The following is a 26408-nucleotide window of genomic DNA, read 5'->3' on the forward strand; positions in this document are numbered from 1 at the left end:
CCCCTAGTCTTACCAGTCTCTAGTAACTTCTTTTTTCACTTTTTACTTCTATGTATTCTCTTCTACTTTTTACTTCTATGAGATCAACCTTTTTTAGTCTCCACATGAGTGAGAGCATGCAATATTTAACTTTGTTTCTTCACTTAGTATAATGTTCTTCAGTTCCATCCATGTTGCTGCAAATGACAGGATTTCACTTTTTTATGGCTGAATAGTATCCCATTGTATATATATACGTACCACATATTATCCATTCATCTGCTGCTCGACATGCAGGTTGATACCATATTTTGGTTATCATGAATAGTGGTGCAATAAACATTAGTATGCAGTCTCTTCAACATAACGATTTCCTTTCCTTTGGATAAGTTTCCAGTGGTGGGACTGCTGGATCATGTTGTTGTTATCTTTTTAGTTTTTAAAGAAACCTCTATACTGTTTTCCACAGTGGCTGTACTAATGGAAAACATTCTCACCAATAGTGTATAAGACCTCCCTTTTCTCCGCATTCTCTCCAGCATTTATTTTTTTGCCTTTCTGATAATAGTCATCCTAGAGTGAGATGATACTTTGCTGTGGTTTTAATTTTCATTCCTGATGATTAGTGACACTGAACATGTTTTCATATATTTGCTGGCCATCTGTCTTCTTTTGAGAAATGCCTGTTTAGATCACTTGCCCATTTTGTATTGGGATTTTTTTTTTTCCTGTTGAGGTGTTTGAGTTCCTTGTATATTATAGATCAGATGAGTAGTTTGGAAACATTTTCTCTCATTCTGTAGGTGTTCTTTTCATTCTCTTAATTGTTTCCTTTGTTGTGTAAAAGATTTTTAACAATGGGACTCTGACATCACATTTGTTTGTTTGTTTGTTTTTTGAGATGGAGTCTTGTTCTGTCACCCAGGCTGGAGTGCAGTGGACTGATCTCAGTGCATTGCAATCTCCACCTCCCTGGTTCAAGCAATTCCCCTGCCTCAGTCTCCTGAGTGGCTGGGGTTACAGGTATGCCACCATGCCTGGCTAATTTTTTTGTATTTTCAGTAGTGATGGGGTTTCACCATGTTGGCCAGACTGGTCTCGAACCCCTGACCTCAGGCAATCTGCCCGCCTCGGCCTCCCAAAGTGCTGGGATTACAGGCACGAGCCACTGCACCTGGCCCACATTTATTTTTGCTTCTATTGACTGTGCTTTTAAGGTGTTATTCATAAAATCTTTTCCCAGAAAAATGTCCTAAAACATTTCCCCTATATTTTCTTCTAGCAGTTTCATTGTTTTGGGTCCTACATTGAGGACTTTGATCCATTTTGAGTTGATTTTTGTACAGAGTGAGAGGTGATGGTCTAGCTTCATTCTTCTGCATGTGGATTATCCAGTTTTCCCAGTACCATTTATTGAAGAGATTATCCTTTCCCCAGTAAGTATTCTTGGCACCTTTGTCAAAAATAAACTGGCTGGAGATATGTAGATTAATTTATGGGTTCTCTGTTCTGTTCCATTAGTCTATGGGCCTGCTTTTATGCCAGTACCATGCTACTTTGGTTACTACAGCTTTGTGGTATATTTTGAGGTCGGGTAGTGTGATACCTCTAGCTTTGTTCTTTCTCAGGACTGCTTTTGCTATTCACGATCTTCTGTGGTCCCATATAAGTTTTAGGACTTTTTGTTTCTATTTCTGTGAAGAATGTCTTCTTTTTTTTTTTTTTTTTTTTTTTCCTGAGATAGAGTCTGGCTCTGTTGCCCAGGCTGGAGTGCAGTGGCACAATCTTGGCTCACTGCAACCTCCGCCTCCCCAGTTTAAGCGATTCTCCTGCCTCTCAGCCTCCCAAGAGTAGCTGGGACTACAGGTGCACGCCATCATGCCCGGCTAATTTTTGTATTTTTGGTAGAAACGGGGTTTCACCATGTTATCCAGGCTGGTCTCAAACTCCTGACCTCAGGTAATCCATCCATCTTGGCCTCCCAAAGTGCTGGGATTATAGGCATGAGCCACTTCGCCTGGCTTGTCCTTGGTATTTTTGTAGGGATTGCAATGAATCTGTAGATTGCTTAGGTAGTACTGTCATTTTAATAATGTTAATTATTCTGATCCATGAGCATGGAGTGTCTTTCCATTTGTTTGTATTCTCTTCAATTTCTGTCATCAGTGTTTTGTAGTTTCTCTTGTAGAAGTTTTCAATCTCCTTGGTTAAATTTATGCCTAGGTATGTGCCTACTTATGTCAAGAGTCACTATACATTAATAACATAACAAAGAAGGGATAATCTACATGTTTGCCAGTGTTCTTCACTTCATTAACAATCTGGCTAGGGCTGGGGAGAATGACCTTGTAGGACAGACAACATTTGGAAGGGAAGCTCATAACTAGGTAGCAGGCAAAGCAGTTTCAGTGGCAGCTCTATTATGAAGGGAAATGTAGTTCTTAAAGTAGCAAAGTGGCAAGATTATCTTTTAATACAGAGAACAAGAAAACCTGACCAACCAGCTAGCTTGAGCAGCATATTTGACATGGGACCCCCCATTTGCCTGGTGACTTAAAAGAAAGAGGTTTAAATGCACTGGATTCTGAGGACTGGTGAACCAAGAAGCTATCACTGGCACTCCACCAAACACCACTGGAGACAATTCTGGGCCCAGGGAACATCTGAAGACATGCAGTGAAGGGAGGCCAGGCCTTTGGGAAGACCTAGTTCCTGCAAAAACAGAATCAGGCTTCTGGGGAACCAAACTGTATAACCAAGTATTAGGAAAATATCTGAATGCTGTTTGCTGTTGTGTATTTATTATGATGATGGTCTTATCTTCCACATAATGATGGATAATAGGGCTATTGAGGCACTTACAAGATCCATCACAGAGTTAAAATTTGTACCAAGACCTGAAACTTCTAATATAAAACAAGAATTCTCTAAGGCAAAAAACTGAATTTCAGCAAGCACAACTCCTATAAACAGCTGCCATTTTTACTTGTTTGGTATCTTTTGAATGATGGCATCCAATTTTTCCTTGGCAAATTTCCAATTGAATGTCTTTCTCCCATTACATGTGGTCCTACCAAGAAAGACAGGTGAGTCCCCAACTAGCGCCTTACCACAGACGTGGGGACCTTACTCGGGACAGACCATTACAACTCTCTGTACTAGAAGTGTTAACCTGCAGTAGATTCACAAGAGGACAAAGATAGTTGGAACTGAGACATCGTAAAGGTAGTGCCTGAAAAGGGCTACCCATGAGTTACCCGGATATTTTCCATTCGTTCATTTATTCAACAAATATTTATTGAGTACCTCTTACTATGTGCAAGGCACTGATCCAGTTGCTAAGGATACAGTAATGTAGAGCAGACAGCAGTTGCCAACCTTGTGGAGCTTACATTTCAGGGAGAAGAAAACAACAATGAGTAAACAAATCAAATATATAGTATATTAGATATTGACACATGCTATGGAAAAAAATTAAGCAATTCTAGTAGGTAGGGAATGAAAGGGCCGGAGATTGCAATCTTAAAACAATCGAGGAAGACTTCACTGGGGAGGAGAGAGGACGGCAGGAGGGGAGACAAGGTCTGAGGCCTGAAGGACAGAGTGCCGGGGCACAGCAAACAGGACTGAGAAGCAGAAGTCAAGGAGGCAGGGGGAAAATCAGGAGAGTATGGTGTCCTGGAAGCCAAGTGAAGAAAGCTTATCAAGGAGGAGAGAGTGGGAATCTGTGTTAAATCCTTCAGAACAATTAAGAAAGGGAAGACTGAAATTGATTCAGCAACATGAAGTCATCAGCAATACTGTTATGAGGCATTTCAGTGGACTAGTGTGCATAAAAGCCTGAGGTTCAAGAAAGAATGAGTGGGAAGAGAGGATTTGGGAACAGCAAGCACAGACAACTATTTGAGTTCTTCTAGGAAGAAAACAGAAAAATTGAATAGTACCTAGAAGGGGATATGGGATTGAGAAAGATTATTTGTAGTTATCGCTTTTTCCTTTTTTACGTTTCAAAGGACTGCAGAAATTACAACATGCTTACGTGCTGATGGGAAAGATTTAGTAGAGACAGAAAAGTTAATGACATAGAAGACAGAGGGAGAAACTACTGAAGCACCCAAGTCCTTACAGATCCAACAGGGAATCAATCGGCTCTAGTGTCCCAGGAAGGGAATGCCTTTAGGTAGGAGCATTGGGTTCCCCTGTCACACAGGAGAGATGGTAGAAACATGGGTACAAGTGTGGATATTGTGGTGGTGGCTTGTAGAAGTTCTCTTCTGATTGTATCTACTTTCTCTGTGGAATGAAAAGCAACATCTGAGACGATCATCTAGAAGAGAAGAAGAAATGGCCTAGGGAAACGTAGTAGGATGCCAAGTACCACAAGGGCCCTTGAGGTTGCTTTGCGATGTCTGATGGTTCAGTTCTACTTTCCATTACGTGATTGACCCAGGAGCCTTTCAATAAACTTTATTCCTTTTATTTTTGATTTTATTTTTTGAGACAGGGTCTTTCTCTTTCACCCAGGCTAAAGTGTAGTGGCACAGTCTTGGCTTACTGCAACCTCTGCCTCCATGGGCTCAAGCAATCCTCATACCTCAGCCTCTCAAGTTGAGCTGGAAATACAGGTAAGTGCCACCACACCCAGGTAATTTTTGTATTTTTAGTAGAGATGGAGTTTCACCATGTTGACCAGGCTGGTCTCGAACTCCTGGCCTCAAGTGATCTGCCTGCCTTGGCCTCCCTAAGTGCTGGAATTACAGGCGTGCACCACTGCTCTTGGGCCCTGTTTTTATTTTTTAAATTAGCCACAGTTGACATATGCTGCTTACAGCCAAAGAACTAATATACAAACTGTTTTTTGAGGCCTAGAGTGCCCCCATTTTCTCATGGAATATCTGACTTTAATAAAATAGTGACCCTATTCTACCCAATTCTAGGCACCTCCAAGTACATAGCAAGACCTGCTTGCAATATACCAACAAGACCCAACATTTTGGGTTTCTCTACCGCCTACTAAAGAGAATCAAGAATAGTGACTTATAATACCAAATTGGAAACACAAAATAAATCAGGATGCTAAACTGCTGGAAGAAAAACATTCCTGTGCATGTGTGGAAGCAGAAAAGACTGATACCAAAATTCAAACCCCCTGAACTTTTCTTCAAGCCCTTTCTTTGAGTGAAACTGCAAAAGTGAAAAAATATCTACCAAGAGAATGAAGCTGAATATAGGCATGACCTTCTTTAGAGTACAGATTAATACTTCAATACAGATTTCAGTAACTCGGGGAAGGAAATCCATGTGAAGACTGCTCCCAGGGGGAAACTGGAAGGTCAAGAGGGCCGTTTTCACAGTGGATGGTCATGTTTAATCTGGGAATGGCATCTGAGGGGGCAAACTGAGTAAAACAGAAGGAAAGTCAGACTCTCCTACAAACAGAAACATCTCAAAGATCACAAAGATGAGTGGAAATTTCCAGACCATGCAGACAAAGATGAGTCTTCATGATACAACGTGCCATCCCCCTCCAGGAAATTAACAGTTATTAAACTCTAGCAAAGACAGCTGCTTCGGAGATGAAATCAGCCTTGCGACACCAAGAAGCAGAAGTGGGAGGGGAGAGGGCAGGGGAGGGGGAGGCGGAGGTCACCTCCATGGAAATCAGCCCCACACAGCTTGTTCCTTCAAACAGGTGCACCACTCCACAGAGCATTTGAATCATGAAGAGCCTTGATATTCACAGGGAAGTGTGAGACTTGCAATAAGGTAGGACCTGAAACCAGATATGAACAGCTCTTTCTCCCAGCTGGCCCTGTGCTGGCTCATCTTTTGCTAGGAAAGGAGAGATGCTCAGCCCATTGGGCCAAATGCACACAAACTGCCAAGAAACCACAAGCAAGGCAAAAACAAACACATGCACACACAGAAATCTCCCAAGTGGACAAGAGCTGTGTGTGCTATGTTTTCAGGATCCAGCCCTAAGGGTTTTGCTTGCCAATAACAAAACTATGAAGAAAGCCCCATCTAGTCAGCAAGGACGACTTATTTTGGTTTTAACAATTGCCCCAATTTCCCATACCGTGAAGCCAGCTCTATCATGTTCTTTATCCCGCTCCCTGATTTCTCCAACAGATTGTAGAAAGTAACATTTATGGAAGGGATACTACATGCCAGGCACTCTTCTAAGAACTTTGTGTAGATTAATTTAATCTGCACAACTCTAAAAGGGTGGGCACTATTATTGTATTACTTTAGGTTTTCCAGAAGGAAGAGACTTGAAGTACAGTTACGCATTGCTTAACAATGGCGATATGCTGAGAAATATGTTGTTAGGCGATTTCATTGCTATGTGAACATCACAGAGTGCATTTGCACAAACCCAGATAGATGGTCGAGCCTGCTGCACACCTAGGCTCTATGGTATAGCCTATTGCTCCTCGGCTACAAACCTGCACAGCATGTTTGTACTGAATACTGTAGGCAACTGTGACACAATGCGAAGTATTTGTGCATCTAAACATAGTTAAACATAGAAAGGGTAGAGTAAAAACATGATAAATCTTAAGGGACCACTGCTATATACGTGGTTCACTGTTGATAGACACGTTGTTATGTGGTGCATGAGTACATAAAGGCTTACCTGACACTACTTTACCAGGGGATTCTTGGAGGAACAAGGCGGAGAAGAGAAGCTAGACCCCACCCGGTTCAAGCACTAACACAATTGCTCAATCTCTTGAGACCATCTTCAAAGAGGCTGTTTAACAATTGCTTCTGGGATACTCAGCTCCCTTCTCCCACTGACCAAAGGTTTTCCCCTCAGAGTGTTTTAACTTCCCCTTGTCCCAGCGTATCTGTGTGTGAATGTCATTTTGTGTCACGCCTCCCTAGGGTGGGAGGTAAGAAACGTGGGCATGAGGCTCCAGGCTACCAGGCTGCCCTTGCAGGAAGGGTGGCGGAACCCACACAGAAGTGGTCATCTCAGTGGTGGCTGCAATACAAACAGGAGAAGCCAAGAAAACCTGATGTGCTAAGTTAAAACTTTCTGATACGATTATTATCATCTTTTTCAGATGAGGAAACTCAGGCATAGAGAAATAATTCAAATGCAAGGTTACATAAGAGATGAGATCAAAATCAGGCAGTTTGGCTACAGAATGTTCTCTCTTAACCACTGTGCTCTTGTGTCCTACAGATTAACTTCATATCCGTAGAAGTCTGCCAGCTGCCACATTTGAGCCACAATTGCTCTAAAGAGCTGGTGAGAAACCAGTCAATGTAAGAACATAAGTATCGCAGATAACACTCACAACGCAATTCAAAGAGGATGCAGCAAGAGAGGACTCCAGTACCCAAAACAGTGTGAGCGAATCAATTTATCCACTACCACTCAGCCAAAAAGAGAGGCATTTCATGAAGAATATGCTCCCAAGGCCAATGTATAAGAAATCTAAGCTCTGCTAAGGATTAGCAAGGAAGAAACTGAGTCATGTTCATGTTTTCTGACACTCTCACTTTTATAATACTCCCGAAATGAAAGGCGGCACCAAGTAAGAAAGAAAAACAGAGTGTCTTCCTCCCACTCCTCCCTTAATTTGGGAGGGGATTCCGTGGACTCAGAAAAGGAAGAGATGAATCAGAAAACAGGAAATTTATTGAGAAAATAAATGCAAACATAAGTGGAACAACTCAAAACAAACAAGAGACCCAAATCAAAGGAGCTCTAAGACTGCTGAACATTAACAGCTTGAAGTCAAGCATTTCCCCTTTCAGAATGGGCGTTACGTGTGATGGGAAAGATTTAGTTCCTTGAATTCAGAAATTTTGTTGGGTTTTTTAAGGCAAAAAATTTAAACTGAACTGATATCTTTCTTTCTCCTATCTCTAAAGGCTATGAAGCCACAGAACAGAGAAATTCTTGGGTTGAAAGTAAGCAAAGGTCTGGCGGGGAGGCTAAATAATGCTGTCTGATTTCTTCCTCTGCATTTCCATTAATTTAAAGTGCTAAGTTGCCTGTTTGCTTTAAAATATGTCGTTGTGCTCTGTGCAATGCCTCTTTAAATAGATTTTCCTTTGACTCTGCCAAAAATAGCTGGAGAAGGTCCTTTCAGAATCCCATTCTTAGCCTTAAAAAAAAAATGCACTCTTCTTCCTGCTCCATACCCATAAATAGGCCGGGAAGCGGTATCACTCACTTCTTTCACGGACCTCCCATCTATCAGAAATAATAAATCTTTCAGGAGAGAAAGAAAAAAAAAAAAAGAGCCAGTCAAGGAAGTAACTCCCTTAGCCCATTTCTGCTTGCTGATTTATGTGATTCACCAAATATCGAGCTCCTCTTTTGGCATAAGCCAATAGGTAGGCAAGGACTGCAAACCCAAATGCCTACAACACGGCCAGGCAGGTAGGAGACCTTAAAGAAGTAGGCCGGGAGCAAGAGACCACAGGGACTGTTAGGAACTAAGGCAAACTGGAGAACGCACACCCTGGGGGATAGGGTGTGGCTTCTACTCAGCCCCAGTCAACTGTTAGCGGGGAGCTACGAATCAGTGGGGAGATACGAATTTTTCAAGTAAAATCACCCCCTTTAAAGATGTTGGAAACCTGTTCAAAGTTTCAAAATAGTACTGTGTAGGACACCACCACCACCAAACACATGTGTTGGCTGCTCTGGCCATGGGCTTCATTTGCAACTTCTAGGTAAGAAACAAAGACAAGAGAGACAGACTGCCCATCCCCTGGGAGCTTAAGATGTCACAGGAGGGAGAGATATACACCTGGGCAAACTGTCCCACCAGGTGGAATGTGATACATGCTAAAAGAGAGGAACAAGCAAAGGCTGTGGAAGCTCAGGAAAGCAAGAGGACACTTGTGGCAGGAAGGATTCTTGTTGGCAGTGACATTTGAGCTGAAGTTAGAAGAATGAGGTAGCCTTTGGCAGGCAGAGGCTGGGGAGGAGCCACTCCAGACAGGAGAAAATGAATTGCAAAAGGTAAAAAGATGGAGCAGGGAGGTGGGTATTGGAGAAGCGGTCAAGAGACTCTTCATGTGTTTGCCCAACAAATATTCATGAGTGTCTACTGTGTGCCATGCAGTAGGGACAGGATGGTGATCATGAGAAACAGACACAAGATGAAACTGCAAATTCCAGAAACGTCTGGTCCAGACAGGGCTTTGGAGGCCATTTCCAGGGTTTTATCTTAAGAGCAACGGGGAAGCTGCCTTTGAAGTTTTTTTTAAGCAGGGGAATCACATGCTGAGATTTGCAGTTTTCAAAGTTCCCTGGAAGCACAACATGCACTCTGCGGACTGGAGGGGAGCCAGAGCTCCACCAGCCAGAGCAACAGGGAGGAGGCCTTCGCAAGCAGACTGGGAAAGACACAATGGCAGCTTGGACTACAGGAGTACTGATGGAGACACAGAAAAGCAGACAGATTCAAGAGACAGAAAAGGGTTGGAATCACTAGAACTCTGAGTTCTTAGTGGGAGTCAGTGAGGAAAAAGCCTGATGGGACTGGAGAATGGGGTCAATGTGGCTGCGTGGGGGTATCAGGCCATACCACCAGTGGCCCAGTGGCCAAGCAATCCTGCGCTGGCAGCACTGCGGTATTCAGTGGTTACTAGAGAGAACAAAGGTTCCAGAGCCAAGGTGTATGGCTGAGGAAAGGCAGCCAGAGAAACTCACAGGAGCTTTCCATCTTAGAAAGCCATCATCTCAAAATACTGTGTTCTTTAAATGTGTTTTGTAAAATTCTATGGCTATTTTATTTGGACTAGTCTCGATGGCAAAGGAATAACTAGCTCTTCTCATGTTCAACAGCTGATCAGTAAGTTAAATCTTATCTTCTAGACTTGGGATGGAGAAAGAAGAAATATTAGAGTATCTAATGTGTGTTTATGTTAAGTCTTAATGTTCACTTCCTTTTATTTTGAACCCTTCTTAAGAACTTTAAGGAATGCTACTGAACCACTAGGGCTCATCCTCCTTGGTGCCAATGCCTGGCAAAACTTTTTTTTTTTTTTTTTATAACCACAAACATTTGTACATGAACCCAATTCACTGTTTCTAGATCATTAAAGAAATATGAATACATCCTTTTTGATTTGCAGGGATGCCTGGAAGTACTCAGACTCAAGTCACAGGAACAAAAAAAAAAAAAAAAACCCCAAGCTACAACGTGCTCAATCCTTGGAAACTTCTGCCAACAGAGTCTACATATTTTGATAAGGTCTCACTTGTATGCCAAGCATTTTCCCCACAATATTCCTTTATAATCCCAGTGATCTACAGAATTTTGTCCATTTTGGAAAGTCACAACATACAACAGATGATCAAAATAAACATTAGAAAATTGGGTAATGAAAAGAACAAATAGGGAATCAGCAAGAGGCAATGGAGTAAAGTCAATTTTGCCCTCTTTACTATCCTCTCTTACCTCCCACCCCCTAAAATCTTGTAATTTAGTGCCTATGTGCCCACATTGCAGATGTACTCATCTCTCCTCCCAAAATTGGTCTTTTTGTCCAATATATCTTGATTGTGTTAGTACACCATGCAAGAGACTTAATACTCTCTGTTGAATGTGATTTACCAAGACTACTTGGCACAGACACTGTGGGCTGTCTTTATTCTGTCAAAACTCTGCCTTTATTCTGATATCCAATGCTCCCACAAGTGGCTCAGATAAATCCTGTTGGATGGAAGATAATCATGGTGGTCCCCAGTGACTGCTCTGGACCAATGAGATGTGACATAAAGTGTGCTGGAGGATGTCTGGGAAAAGTATCACCCTAGCTCTTAAAAAGAGACTCAGAGAAGAAATAATGCCTTTTCTGCTTCTGGACAAGCACTAACATGCAAGGACACAATGCAGTACGCTGGGACTCTGCAAGGAGCTAGCCAACACAAGATGCTGACTGAGCAGGAACATGGAAATAGCTTGAGTCCTTCATGAGCTGAGAAACTAACCAACTCTCAGGACAGATTCTGTGTCATGACACAACAGATCTCCTTATTGTTTAAGCCATTTTGAATTGGATTTTCTGTTTCTTGCAGCCCAAAGCATCCTAAATGATACCATATCTCTCTGGGGAAGCAAAACAGTCTTTTGCCTCTCCAACACCCCTGCAACAAAAGAACAGTTGCTCCAAAAAAGGAAAGAGACTAAGGTTTATTTCTCAATAAGTATTTTGGGAAAACTAGCTGTGAAAAGGTATTTTTAATATCTACTCCTGATGTATTAAGGGTTCTTCGAAATCCTTCCTCACTGCATACACCGTAATAAATCCACATGAGCCACTACGAATGGTATGTGTGGGGATATACAACATACTTGGAGTCATAATATGTAAACATTAGGAAATCACCATGAAATTAGCCTTTATTACTCTTATTTCTTCTTATGATTATAAAAGTGGGATACTTTTCTTGTGTCCTGCTCCACCTGATAAAAATAACAGAATTATAAAATTGGAGGAGAAAGAAAACTGAGGCTCAAAGAGGTAGAAAAATTGGCACAAGGATCCACAGCTAGCTGGGAATGATTTTTTCTTAAGTAAAAATGCCTTTTGTATGATTTTTAAAACAAAAACATTTGTTGAAAACTCAATGCAAAGTCAAACTGCAAAGACTTGAAAAGTCAAAACTGGATTTTTAAAAGCTAATTTAATCATGACAATAAAATCTCCCTTTTGAATTCACTGCTTTGAGCTTCTTCTTTCTAATATTCACCTACATCCCAATCCATATTCCTCTCAATACCATTTCTCTCTCCTAGAAAATCCTTGCATATGGCCCATTCTCTGGGCCAATGGTTCTTAGATCACTGTTCACATAATAATTACCTGGGAAATAAATCAGAAATGCAGATTCCCAGGCAGAGAGCCTGACTGAGTAGACCCACAGAGCCCAGAAATGTCAATGTAAACAAGCACCCCGGGTGATTCTAACCATCCTTTGAGGCACATGACTCCAGACTGTATACTAGATTCCAAGATCCAAACAGAAAACATCTAATTATCATAGTAGATTTAAGCTGAAACTACAAAAATATGTGCATGGTTGCCTATAATTTTTATGTTCCCTCTGAGGTCTGAAAGAAATCCAACATCTCTATGATTTGGATGCGCCCTGGTAATCATTTGCTTTAGAGGTTTGGAGTTTTTATCCTTCCCCCGACCCAAGATATTTTTTCCCCCTCTGAATGAATTTTTAGCTGGGATTTAATAAAAAAAAAAAAAAAGCCTTAATTCTCCCTCTGTGGCTAAGGGAAATCAATTTTGGAAAATGTTTCAAAAGAGTACTTTAAAAAATATACAATACAAAATGTCTTGCCTTTGAACTAGAATTCTGAGATGCACAAGGCAAACAGTAGGTAATGAGAGAAGTAAACACCAGTTTTCCAGCAGAATCAGCCCTGAAACCAAAACTTAGGAAGGAAGCTGACCATTAAGTAACTAGCCCAGAGGAACAATAGCTCAGGCGTAGCCTAGGGTAAGTCTAAACCTGAGAAAACTGGAATTAGACAAACTTCTTGTCCCAAGTTAACTTTCCCTTACTGCTTGATTTTAAAATAAGGACAGTGCTGTAAATGAGAATATAAAGTTTAAGTGGAATCTTAGAACTCCTCTGGATGCCAAAGAATTCTTTTAGACCTAAATAAATACTCTTTACTGGATTCAACACTGCTCATTCATATCCTTCTCCACAGGGACATTTTAAATATAGAGGCTCGGGAGACCAAGAACACAGCACGCTAAGAATTTAAGTCTGCTATAGTCTAATACTAGCTCTAACCAACTCACATTACAGCATGAGAGCTTGTCTATAGGTAGATTTCTTGATAATTAAATGAACAAGAAATGCCATAAAACCACAGAAAATCATTCTCAAGTTTCAAAGATAAGACATAATGCTCAAGAAATGCTACGAAGTAAACAACTCCAGCAAGAAAATTGCTTTAAATTGGTTAGAAGGCCAAAAAAAACAAAAAACAAAAAAGTGTCAAGGTCACAACCGTGATTTGCAAATTCCAGTTTACAACTCTTAGGTTAGTAACAAGGATGGACTGAATATAATGGGATTGAAGGGGGAAAGGGTGGAAAAAGGAGGAGAAAGTGAGTCATCCAACCAGGAGATGAACAAGTTCAACTGTTCAAGATCTACCTTAAGGGTTTAGTTTTGTTTTTTAAATCTTTTTTTCTTCTTCTTTAAAGAATCCTAACAATCCTAAAGGAAATTTAAAAGTAGGAGAAATGCAACACTGGCTCTGCTGGGTCACCCTTCACTTTTGGTCTCTCTCAGTTCAGTTAAGCTCCTTCCAACTGTACAGCTTGAAAAGGCCCACGGCTTTCAGATGTTTCCTAACCCTTCTCCAGCTGCTTTCCGCAGGCCTGAAGGCTTCTTTAAGACCCAATGGCCATGAAGCAGTCATGAGCATCCCCACACATACTAGGATGGAGGGTGCACCTGGAACCTCCTGTGTCTTGGTGTTTGTCCTTCAAGTGTGCAAAGTTTTGCAACTAAGATCTAAACCAGCTTCTCTGCTTAACAAACACCTGACTCCAGGTTGTGTGGAACCGGTACTAAACTGTCATCTCAGAGCATCTGGAGTTACTTTTTAAAGCCCAGTTCCCATTATTTTAAACATGCTTCATCAGGATTCTTTGACACCTTTAGGGCATTATCCTGTAAACTTGCATGTTATCTGCTATGCTTCGTAAGTACTCCTGAACAAGCAGCTCTGATATGGGAAGCCAAGAAAAAAAAAAAAAAAATTGGTCAATAATGGAGAAACCATGGCTTTGCCGAATTGCTTCCCAACAACACACAAAATACGTTTGCTTCTTGATGGAAATGAGGACATGGTGGAAATCTTCATGATATATATCACTCTTTTTCCCAAAGGCAGTATCAAGTGCTTGACAGAAAGATGAAAACTAACCATTACAATCTCCCTCAGAAGAATATCAACTTATCCCAAAGAAATACCCTAATGGCATAGCAAAGTGTGGACTATAAAGGCCAAATTTATAACACATCAGTTCAGTAGAATGTAGGGTTTAATAATTTAGGTTAACAGTTATGCTCTCATTCTTTTCTTTTGCTCCAGTCTGCAATCAAGAACTTACCATCAAAGTCAATGGAAGGTTAGAACACACACACAAGTAGTGATGAATGCAGCATGGGAAGTCAGAAATGCCACTTGTAAACAGGTCAAGGAACAGTAAATACACAAATATTCAAAACCATTCCAAGACTGTAAATACTCCTAGCAGAAAATCAGGTCCCGACTGAATGCTTTGATTATCTCAGAGGACAAGCGAGCATTTTCTGAAAACAATTCCTTTACTCTTTATATTTCTTCAAAGGCTTTAATGCATGTAACTTCAAAAATCAATGACCCTTGCAGAAAAAGGGGAGTCTATTATCCACGTTAGACAGAATGGTGAAACTAAGGAATAGAAAGTTCACTGGTTTGTTCAGGGCTGGTTAAGCAGCAGGTTAATAACAGAGTCAGCTCTAGAATCCAGGCCTCCTTACTGAAAACTCAAATTCTGTAAACCCATGACATATTTTTGTTTGTTCTTGATGAGCATAAGAACTTATAATCCCACAAAATTCTGTGTGGCGACCTGGTATCATGGACAACACACTCCAGTTTGCCCTTGATCATCATAGGCAAAATCCCCCTGAAAACTCGGCTTCATGGCCTGGATGAAATGAGCACTTCCCCAGCATCCTCTGGGAAGGCCATCTGGCATTTGCTGCTGTTCTCCACTGCAATTAACATTTCACACATTTCTTTCCTAAGCCTCCAGCATACCTGATGCAATAGTGGGAGAGAAAAACAAAAGCAGAACTGAGATCAGCTTCACTGCTAAGATAAGAACTTTCAGGGGTAAGAAAAGGGCTAGTAATTGGTCTTAAACCTACTTTGCCAAGTGGTTCATGAGCAGCTGTAACATCTGCCGATTTTTTTCTGGGAGCCGATGAACAAGGCTGTGGATTTCAGAGACCCGAGACTCCTGGTTCTCCAATTCTGCAAAGGAATGAGAGAGATAATATTTTATCAGTGTCACAGCTAAACAACTTTAAGAATGAAAAATCAAGGGAAACCAAAGGATGGGCACTAACAGACCAAGGACTTCTCAAAGATTTACAATCTTGTCTTGTGTGCCTACTGCATGGCCAGCATGACTAGATCTGGAAGTCCTTTTAATGGTGCTTTCTGGAACAGGGTTGCCAAAAAAACCGTCATCAAAAAATCCAAACCAAGGCGATGATGTGATGAAACGGAGCCACTCAACTGCACACCCAGAGCTGCTCCTGAGAACAAACTCAGGAGTAGTTGGCTCCCTAAAGGGAAGACTTCATTTCAAGGAAGTAAGGAACTTTATGCACTTGTAAAGTGATAAACAAATCTTACATGAATAACATTGCAAGGGTTTCAAATATCAAAATAACATCTCGAGACGGCATCAAAGGAATCAAAGGAAAATGTCCAGTATCCTCAAGTCATGTATAACAACAAGCCTGCTAGAAAGAAAGTAATGGCAGATAAAATATTCAAGTCTTTCTGCCAACTTGTAACCTAAATCACGGCTTGTCACATTCTCTTGGTTGAACATGGGTAAGTGGCTTTGTTACTCTGGCAAATAGATTGATGGTACTCATCACACCTATTTATAGAACTGATGTGAGGTTTAAGTAGAGAATGGTCGCTATGGGTTTGTAATTTCTCTAGAAAGAAATGACATAAACACCATCTTTGCTCCTAGCTTTCTCCTTCCTGTTTTAAGGGGACAACTATGAGTAGATAAGAACACCAGAACATTAGGTACTACTAAATTAGGCCAGTAGTAGCCACCAAAGTAAATATATTTTAAAGGCTGAAAGGAACCCGGGAGAGGCACCAGTTATCGACATAATGATACTGTGAAGATTCATGCTGGATTTAAATCTGATACAGAATCTTTCTGCCCCTTTACAAGAGGCCTGACCCATGTAGCCAGAGATTCCAGTATACTTAGAGTAGCTTGCACCTAATCCCTATGTATTTTAATACCAGTAATATGACACCAGGGACCTGGATGATATAGTTGAAGAATGATCAGAAGCTGTAAATGGAAGACATAATGGAAAAGAGGACTGTGAAGTTATATAAATGGTGTCATATTCAGGGAAACATTTCCAATGCTCAATTTAGGTAATGTGCAATGTCTGATTCATTCTGCAAAATGCTACTCAAAGGCTGGAAAAAACCTAAGAAGTTAGAACTCCAATAATCAAAACTAGAAAGGCAAACTTGTTTTTCTCTATCCCTCCAACATCCTCCTCCCCTAAAAAAAAAAAAAAAAAAAAAAAAGACTTCTGAAGTTTCTCTCGTCTGCTGTAATTTCAATGTGATAGAAAGGCCCTTAGCAATCCCTATTTGGTTTCATTTTTATTCCGTGTTAGAATCTCATGAGTATGTTATGTGGCCAGTTTACATGCAGAATATGAAGGGTTAGGTAATGTTTATTTTGGGATACTGACTCTTCTTTGAAATAGAAAAATCTATTCCCTTCCCCTTAAAACTCAGACAAAAAAGACTTACTTGCTGCTTTGATGAAACTTCTTTGAAACTGATACATCATGAGTGGTCCTGGAAGCATTCTGGAGTGAAAGGAGACAGGCCAATCAGCTTAATAATAAGAATAATCATATTATTTCTAAATAGCAGCCTAGAGACTGACAAACTGTATTACATTTCTCAAAGACAAAGATCACAGGGAAACAATAACAATGCAATTTCCCTATTGCAAGCGTTCAGAGATTTCATCCAAAATTGTTATTCTCTGTCTTTTTTAGAGGAATAGATACAACTATGTTTCATTGTCAACACTAAAATAGTGCTAATGCAAGAGTCTAACACAAAATAAGAGATTTCCTTTTCAGTCAGTGACTCACCTATCAGCAATAGCATTTTAAGATGTGTCTGAGAAACACACAACTAACTACATATTTGCAATTGTTGATCTTCCCAGCAGCTTGTTGTTAGAATCAATTCATCTAGAAACACTATAAAAGACTTTTGTAGGTGTTTTGGTGGTGAATTCACTATGGAGTATTGGTCCAGAATTCTAAAGGGCTAGAACCCCTAACATTATGTATGATACAAACAAATTTTACCTGCTAGGGTATGAGTATGTTTAACCTAAACTTGAGTTTTTTTCTGATAGTTCAAATAAGAAACTTCTCAATAGGACTATACATTATTCTTGGCTCAGATTTTATTCTCATTGGGTCCCTTAATTCAACTCCTAGTTTTAGTTAACACATTATGTCTTACTCTTGACTCTAATTACCCAATAGCCAATAAAATCTACATCAGCAATTCCTTTTCTGTGGCCTCCTTCCTTTGCTTTCCAGCCAACTGCATCTTCAAAAAATCCACACAAAGACTTATGCTATTTCTGATGACCATTCTCCTCTCCTTTTAAGACTAGGTCCCGGCCGGGCGCGGTGGCTCAAGCCTGTAATCCCAGCACTTTGGGAGGCCAAGACGGGCGGATCACGAGGTCAGGAGATCGAGACCATCCTGGCTAACACGGTGAAACCCCGTCTCTAATAAAAAAAAAAAAAAAAAACTAGCTGGGCATGGTGGCGGGCGCCTGTAGTCCCAGCTACTCTGGAGGCTGAGGCAGGAGAATGGCGTAAACCCGGGAGGCGGAGCTTGCAGTGAGCTGAGATCCGGCCACTGCACTCCAGCCTGGGCAACAGAGCGAGACTCCGTCTCAATAAAAAAAAAAAAAAAAAAAAGACTAGGTCCCACCTTTTTCTGTAAGAAGAACTACAGTATTCCTGTCTTTCAAGTCTAGCATAAATACTTTGGTTTATTCATGAAACTAAGATGCAGGCAGCTGGTCAATAACCCAACTCTTAATAATGAAAGGAGGTGTAGAGAGGGTTCAGTAATATCGTATATAAATGATACAAGGAAAATAGTATCTCCAGGGAGATAATATTGTCCAATCTAAGGGAAGGAGTCAAAAAGGAGTTCCATTACGTTCTCATTTTTAAGAACCATGTCAGCAATGTACTCTGTGTAAAGTATGAAACTATCAAAATACATGGGGTATGTAATCATGCATTCTTAATAGAATATGATTTATGATTCCTTGTGTTCTTAACAGATTATTCAGGGACTTTGGGGAAGACCCCATTGTAGGTTCTGTTCAAGGCTAATTATCACAATACTTCTCATATAGAACAAAGTTTCCTAAATCACTCATGGTGTCATTGCACAAAGGCAACCCATCAACTATGGATGATTTACAATTGGTTTGACCAGCTGAGCTAAACGCACCCACACAGAAGCTGTTTCCACATCTCAAACACCCACCCGACAGCTCTCCGGAGTCTGAAAATAAAACTGCTTTCTTCCTGATTGCATGATAACTAGCTGGCGCTCTGCCTTGCAGATGGAAAGTCCCTACCTTAGGTAGGTCTTCAGAGCACTGGTGATGGTCTTTATCTCCCATTCAGCACAGATATCTGTTTCTGTCTCAGAAGCAGTCTTGGGGTCTAAAATGAAGACAAGACAATACATAAAGTACAGCATAAAATGGAACTAATAAATAAGCACACATAAAGGCATCCAATCTTGCTAGTAACTAGAGAAATGCAAAGTAAAACAAACACGATGAGTATTTTTTACCTATTAAATTAGGAAAATGTGTAAAAATCCCAGTATCTATTGCTGGCAAGAATGTAGTGAAACTGATCCTCTCCTATCCTGCTGGCAGCAGGAGAGATAAATGCAACAGTTTTGAGAAGCAATTTGGTATTATGTATCAAAGTCTTAAAAATGTTTACACCCTTTGAACCAGTAATCCCATTTCTCACAGTCTATCCTCAGAAAATAAGATAAGGCAGGAGAAAAGTTACAGACCCCAGATATGCTCAGCATACACTCTTCTTTGTAAAAGCAGAATAAAAAAAAAAGAAAAAAAGGAGACAACCTAAATGTCCAACGATAGAAGAATGATTAAGTGAATTACAGTATGTCTACCTGATGGAATATCACCTCGCTGATTTATATGACAACAATGACTGTAAAGCAACATGGAAAATGCCTACATTATATAATGTCAAATAAAAAAAAAAAACAAGATATGTTTGTGAGAAACTTTCTCTATGAACTTTTTATATGAACAAGGCTGAAAGGAAATACTCTAAATTAGTGGTTGGGTTAAAGTGGTGGACTGTGGTATCATTTTATTCCGTTACTTTTGTATTTTTTAAAAAATTGCTTTAAGTTCAAATGTGCAACGAGAACCACCATAACCATCAGCTCTGACAATTTCTTTTGTCTCTTCTTGCATGGACTTTTAAACAAATCAGTATATTTTAAACAAGCATGTACGATAAAAGATCAGAAGAGGTAATTCTTGTAATCTTCCTGAGTAGCACACAAGGAGATGAGAAGAAGAGGCAGAGGTTAGGGAGTGTAATTGCTTCACAGATCCCCATCCCGTCCCTGGTGAGGCAGGCCAGGTCACACATGTACCGGTGGGAGGGTCACAGAGTCTATCAGTGCACAGGAGGGAGAATCCAGCTCCCTCATACTGGCTAAAGACTAGTTCTTTGCCCGCCAGCTCCCAGTCCTTTTTTTTTCTGCATAGCACCTCATTTTGAGTAGGAGAGCAACCCTTTTCTTACTTTTTCCAGGGGTAGAAAATGAGATTCAGGACAGACTGGCCAAAAGTAGATCATCTCTCTGTACTAGATGAGGGATGGCCCAAGACCTAAGCCTGCCCAATCAGAGTAACTCTCCAGGAGTCGGGAACAGACATTTTCTGTTTGCTGGGCTTGCACTGGGAGGTTATGTAACTGCCAGGTGCCACCACACAGAGCCTGAAAGTCCGACAAATCCAGAGACGAGATAAGCAGAAATGGTGGATCCTGAACCCTTGTATTTGTCTCTCCTCCTTATCACGTGAGCCAGTAGATTCCTTTTTCCCCTTAAGCCAGGTGAGGTCAGGTTTTCTGTCTTTTTACGATGCAAAGAGATCTAAATGATGCACCAGGTAAAGGGAGGCAGCCACCAGACTGCATCTTTCTGAACAGTCTCCAAGAATAATTCTGTGATATCAATGAAGAAAGCTGTTCCTCCTGCAGGGCCAACAGCCTTTCAGCTGGAAAAAAATAAGTCACAGGTGGGCACAAGACATTTGCTATTTACTGGGAAAGAAACCACTTTCATCCAAATAGAAAGAGGCCAAATACTCATGAATGGCCTCAGGATTTAGCCTATCATCACCAGGTAGGGGCACAAATCCAACTGGTGTTTACTGCTCTCCGTGTGTTCCCCTGACACACACTGGGTTATGAGAGAAGAAAGGGCCCCCAGCTCATGAAACATGTGGCTCTCAAAGGCACAATACCTGTATGATGTTTGCAGGTGACCCTGAGCAATAAAATGAAGTCTTTCTTGTCACGTGAAACAAACAAGGAGGAACCTAAAGAGCATAATTTTATTTCTGGGGCCACAGAACAGTAAATTCCATAGAGTCCTATCACAGCAAATTTCTGAAAAGTTCACAAAATGTGATTTTCCCAGTATCCAAAATGTCTGCCACTTTAATTCGTGTCTTTGTCATCTTGCACTCTCTGAATGGCTTTTTCCTGCAGAAGAGCATGTATCAAAAACCTCTGCTTTGCATGACCTCTTTCCCTCCCCATCCTAAGACACATGGAGAGCTGCCATCCTGCATGGTTCCTGGATGTGAGACAAATGTTACTGTACATTTTTCTAAGGAAGAAACCAACTTCTACCCAAGAAGAGTGAACATGAAACTGAACAAGCAGCAGTTGGCAAGTCTGGGAGTTATGAACTGTTCCATGAACCACATTTAGCAAACTAATGATTAGCTTCCACTTATTCGGGCTCTGTAACCATAGGAATATTGCGTAACATTAGAGAGGAGAGTCAAATTACAGCCCGGCTAAAGGGCTTTTTATAGCACTGATGAGGCAAGGCTCATAACTCGAGCACATCCATTTTAATTCATTTAAAATCCAAACTAAGTTGAATACAGCCTCCCAAGCTACACCATTTTCAGAAAGTGCTGCTGATTTCCACACCTCCCTCCTGATGCTCCCATCACTTACAGAAGCTTCCTGATGGCATCTGAATATGCTGCAGAGACATCATTTACACTCTTCTTTAGAACTTGGTACCTTTCTCTCCACCATGTCCCTTGACCACTGCTGCTCAGTAAAACAGATCTAAACTAGAGGAGCAATCCAATGTACTAAAGGCATCATCATGTGGGGAAAGCAGAATGAATATTATTTCCTCCTGAATCTACTATCACATGAATTCAGAAAACTAGAAGACACAGACTGGAAGCAGTGGTTATAAGGGGAGAACATCTTAGAAATGTCACACTTGGATCAGTCCCAAGAGTCATCTAGTCTATCACTGTGCTGCAGACAAAATGAAGGAGATTTTGGAGGAAATCATTAGGAAAGTTACCTATGTACACTTAAATTTCCTAATACGACATTATACTGTATGCAAATTAATGTTTTCCTCTCTTTAAGTGAGAAAGTAATATATGCGCATGTTAAGAATTCAAAGAAAAAAAGACATATACATGAAAAGGTAGAGGCAACTGCTAATGCCAGTTTTTTATGTGCATATCCTATCTCTAACAGTCCCTTCTGTTTTGAGATCCAAAAGCTCTTACTGGCTCAAGCCCCAGTCTTATGAGGGCCTGCCTGAAGCATCCCAACAGGCAAAGGTTATGGTGGCTGGAGCAGAGGAGGAGGTGAGTTTCCATCTGTGTGTCTCTTCTTTGGGGACTCAGGATTGTGATTAGTAGCCGTATTGATAGCTCCCAGAATGATCAATGCTCTATCCAAGTAGTCTATATCTTCTGGTCCTGTCATCCTTTGTCTGCTCCCCTTTACTGGTAGACAAAATTGGACGTTTGCTCTTCTCATGGTTCCCCTACTCCAGCAGTCTACAGTCTTCAAAGTCTGAGCTGTTTCCACTCAATCCTATGTAAGCCTTTAGGTCTTAGAAATCATCATAAAGCATTTTGATTTCTTCAGAAAGAAGTCGTTGATTGTTTTTATTTATGCCACTCTGTGGAAAGGTACGGGAAATAAGGGGCATAGAAAAAAGAAATGCAGACATTCAAGGTCCCAGAGTAAGGAAGGATAGTTCACCACTGGGTCTGAGGTAAGTGGGGGAAGCATGCTACTATAATTCTGTGCTTTACAGCACTGCTCTATAATACCTTCGTTGTGTTCTCTGTTTTACTAAGTTTGCTTTACATGTGGTTTTTTAAAAAAAGAAGAAGAACAAAAAAGGTTACAGGACGAGAAAAACAGTGATGCTGAATTTGCAGTCCTTTACCATCACGGTAAAAAAAACACACACACAAGGAACACAAATTTTTAATAGCACAGAAAATTAGGCTCTCAGTCAACATTCTCCTGCCACCAGGATATCCACTAGGCAAAGCTCAGATGAAGGCCTGAGGAAAACCCAGCTAGGGAAACAATGTGATAGGTGGTGGCCCTCTGCCCACCAAAAACTTAGCCCAAGCCATCCGGGGGTGTGGGGAAAAGGCTATGCTGCAACCCCCCAACCCCACTCCAGCACACACACTATTGGGGGCTACTTTCTGGGGCGCCCAGAGCTGTCATGAGATTATAATCCAGGCAATGAAATCAGACTGCAGAGCAGAAGTGGAGGGGAGTCCTTTTGTATCAAGGCAAGTGAATTCAGGAGAGCCCTAGAAGAAACATGATAGCCAGGAGGGAAGAACCACAGCACGCTTCAGATTACCCAGGAGTAAACCCGGCTTCTCCCAGGACCATGACCAAATAGCAAAACCAGGAAAAATCAATGCAGGCTTAGAGGTCCACTAAATGAAAGTTTTAAGAATACCAGAAAGTTGGCTCAAATCATGTACAATAGCCCTCCAATTATCACGTAAGATAATGATTCTAACAGCATTCAGGAAAATAGCAGAACAAGGAGAATCTCCACAGTGAGTTTAAAAGCAAAGGTTTGATTAAACAGAAGATATAAACTCCCATAAAATACTTGTTGGCAAAAAATACAGACATCAAAGCACTCTGAAAATAATTCAGACAGCACCTGCTTCGTCATATAAATAAAATTCAAAAAATATGGATGCCAGAAACTAAGACAACAAAATAAAACAAGAAACAGACCAAAATAATAAAGATTATAGCTGAAAAGTAGACATAAAAGGAGTTAAATAAGATAATAAAGACACTGGAAAATCCAATTACAGAAAGTTAAAATATGCATTGTAAACAGCAAAATAATAATCACAGTTGACCCAACAATTTTAAATGAGTAACACTGAGATGGGGGACAAGTTTGAGAATTTTTGCTAGAATGTAAAGAATCAGGGGAAAAATTAAACATTAAAAAGGTGAAAAATGTCAGTGTGTTTAAAATATTGAGAATTATAGAAAAACAAACAGTAAAGAGATTTGTTTGCCTTTAGAAAAGTATGTATATAAACTCCTTCAATGGCCCCCAATATGTATAAAAGAATGATTACATGGTGATATATAAAAGTAGTGGAAAGGGGAAAATGACTCATTATATGGATACCAGTCAACTGGACAAGTATTAGAGGAAAAAGGAGAGTTTCCATTTTGCATGACAGATTTTAAGGGAAATTAAGGTTTTTGTCATTCTAGATTGGGTAAGGGTTTTTGTTTGTTTGTTTGTTTGTTTTTGAGACAGAGTCTCATTCTGTTACCCAGGCTGGAGAGCAACAGCACGACTCAGCTCACTGCAACCTCTGCCTCCCAGGTTCAAGCGATTCTCCTGCCTCAGCCTCCTGAGTAGCTGGGACGACAGATGTGCACCACCATGCCGGGCTACTTTTTGTATTTTTAGTAGAGATGGGGTTTCACCATGTTGGCCAGGCTGGTCTCAAACTCCTGACCTTATGATGCACCCTCCTCAGCCTCCCAAAGTGCTGGGATTACAGGTGTGAGCCACCACGCCTGGCCTGGGGAAGGTCTTTTACGGCATAATTCGTTTAGAAAAAAGGTAACAGACTGGATATCATAAAAATTTAAAATAGGCCAGGCATGGTGTCTCGCACCTGCAATCCCAGCACTTTGGGAGGCCAAGGTGGGCAGATCCCTTGAGCTCAAGAGTTTGAGACCAGCCTGGGAAACATGACGAAATCCCATCTCTACTAAAAATACAAAAATTAGCTGGGCATGGTGGCGCACACCTGTAGTCCCAACTACTCAGGTAGCTGAGGCACAAGAATCACTTGAACCTAGGAGGTGGAGGTTGCAGTCAGCCAATATAACACCACTGCACTCCCACCTGGGTGAAAGAGTGAGACCCCATCTCGATAAAATATTCATAAGACAATAAAAACAAATGCACCATAAAGTTTAAGACAAATAATAATCTGAAAAAAACACATTGAAAATATAGCCTATAGATCTAAAAAGGTCTTGTACTCAAAAGAAGAACACACTGCCAGCTGCGGTGGCTCACGCCTTATAATCCCACCACTTTGGGAGGCCAAGGTGGGTGGATCACTTGAGGTCAGGAGTTCGAGACTAGCCTGGTCAACATGGTGAAACCCTGACTCTACTAAAAAGGTACAAAAGTTAACCTGGCGTGGTGGCATGCACCTATAATCCCAGCTACTCAGGAGGCTGAAGCATGAGAATCACTTGAACCTGGGAGGCAGGGGTTGCTGTGAGCCAACACTGAGCCACTGCACTCCAGCCTGGGCGACAGAGCAGGAAAAATAATAATAATATTAAAAATAAAACAAAAAAATTTTTTTAAAGAAAAAGAAGAACATATCAATAGAAAAACATGCTAAGAATACAAACAGGCAATTCAACAAAAGTAGTATAAATCAGCAATAAACATGTAAACAGTACAACCTCACCCAAAATTACAGAAATGCAAAATTAAATTTAAAAAGGTACTTTTAAAAATGTTTCTAATTTATATGCAAAACAGCAACACACAGCATGGCAAAGATGTGGGGTACAGGATATTCTCCTCAGACTTCGCTAACTACAAACTTGGGAATATCAACTAAGAGCCTTGAAAACATGTACATACCTTTACCCAGCAATTCAACACCTTAAAATAAGTCCTGAGGAAATAATTAAAGATGCATATAAAAATTATAACAGCTAACATTTTATATTTAACATGTGAAGGCTCTGGACTCAGCAACCCACAGGCATCTTTTCATCCCATCCTCACATTACTATGGAGGCAGGAGCCATTATTACAGATGTGGAAATAGATGACTAGACCAGTGTGAATCATTTGTCTAAGTCAAAGAAATAAGCAGTGGAACTGCAACTTGTCTAATCTCAAAATGCATGCTCTTAATCTCTGCTGCCTCAATGGGGATGTTTACCCTCTGTCCTGCCTCCATGGGGATGTTTACCTGAGTGCTTTCTAGAATGATGAAGAATTGCAATTAGCCCATGTATCCCAGAACAGGGGACTGATTAAAAAGTTATAGAGCATCTATGCAATATGTGCCTAAGAAAATCATACTCTAGAAGAACTTGAATGACATGTGACAATAGACACTCTACAGTGTTGCATGAATAAAACCTGTAATATCTGCACAGTAAGTTTAATTTTGTAAACATACTGCTATATTTATTATAGTATATTACACCATACTAAATTTAAAAGGTGATAATATAACATTTTGATGTCATATGACGAAACAGTTAATAAAGGTTAACTCTAGTCTGTAGAACTGTTATTTTCTTCTACTTTTTGTATTCCTCCAAACTTTCACAATGACCACTCATAACTTTTCATTAGGAAAAAATTTATTTAAAATATGTACTGAGAGACAGGAAGAGAGACAGACATACACTGAACAAGTATATAGCTGATTAATATATTAAATAGTATAGACAAAAAAGTTGGGCTAAAATTTGGAAAGATTTATCTTTACTTAATATTCAGGGGGGAAATCCCCCAGACACACAGAAGGTATTCTATTTCTAGGAATCTGCAAGTCTTTGAGAGTCCTTTTCACTCTCCAAAGACTAATGACTTCTGTTGCTAGGAGGAAGGGATCAAGTGTAGCTCTTGGTAGGACACTAGTACAAAGCCACACTGCACTTGCTATGAGGAATTTTAGCAAGCTTTCTTAAGGAATCCTGATCAGTACAAAGAAGACATTCTCAGAGCGCTGGCTCTTATAGTCCTCTTCCAACCCAAAGTCCTCCAATGTATTAAGAGTGCAAAAAATAAACTCCAAGTAATCCCAAAAAAGTCTCTGGTTTCACTTAATTCTCAGCCCTTTTTTTTTTTTTTTTTTTTTTTTTGAGATGGAGTCTTGCTCTGTCATCCAGGCCGGCAGTTCAG

The 26408-nt window shown here is 40.5% G+C and overlaps 1 protein-coding gene across 7 annotated transcripts in view; it reads right to left on the reverse strand.

Moving 5' to 3' along the window:
• Positions 1-26408, reverse strand: part of ARHGAP26 (Rho GTPase activating protein 26) — a 469263-nt gene that overhangs the window by 161375 nt on the left and 281480 nt on the right. For all 7 annotated transcript variants that reach the window (XR_003309454.2, XR_003309455.2, XR_003309456.1 and 4 more), the window contains 3 exons: positions 18460-18547; positions 16578-16636; positions 14915-15020 (listed from right to left, as the gene is read on the reverse strand). Coding sequence is in view for 4 of the 7 variants with exons in the window: in XM_023187730.2 (XP_023043498.1) it covers positions 14915-15020; positions 16578-16636; positions 18460-18547 (253 nt within the window). In the remaining 3 variants the exon portion in view is untranslated. The remainder of the gene's footprint in view (positions 1-14914; positions 15021-16577; positions 16637-18459; positions 18548-26408) is intronic.

Source organism: Piliocolobus tephrosceles, chromosome 4 (assembly GCF_002776525.5).
Source record: "Piliocolobus tephrosceles isolate RC106 chromosome 4, ASM277652v3, whole genome shotgun sequence".
Classification (NCBI taxonomy): Eukaryota; Metazoa; Chordata; class Mammalia; order Primates; family Cercopithecidae; genus Piliocolobus; species Piliocolobus tephrosceles.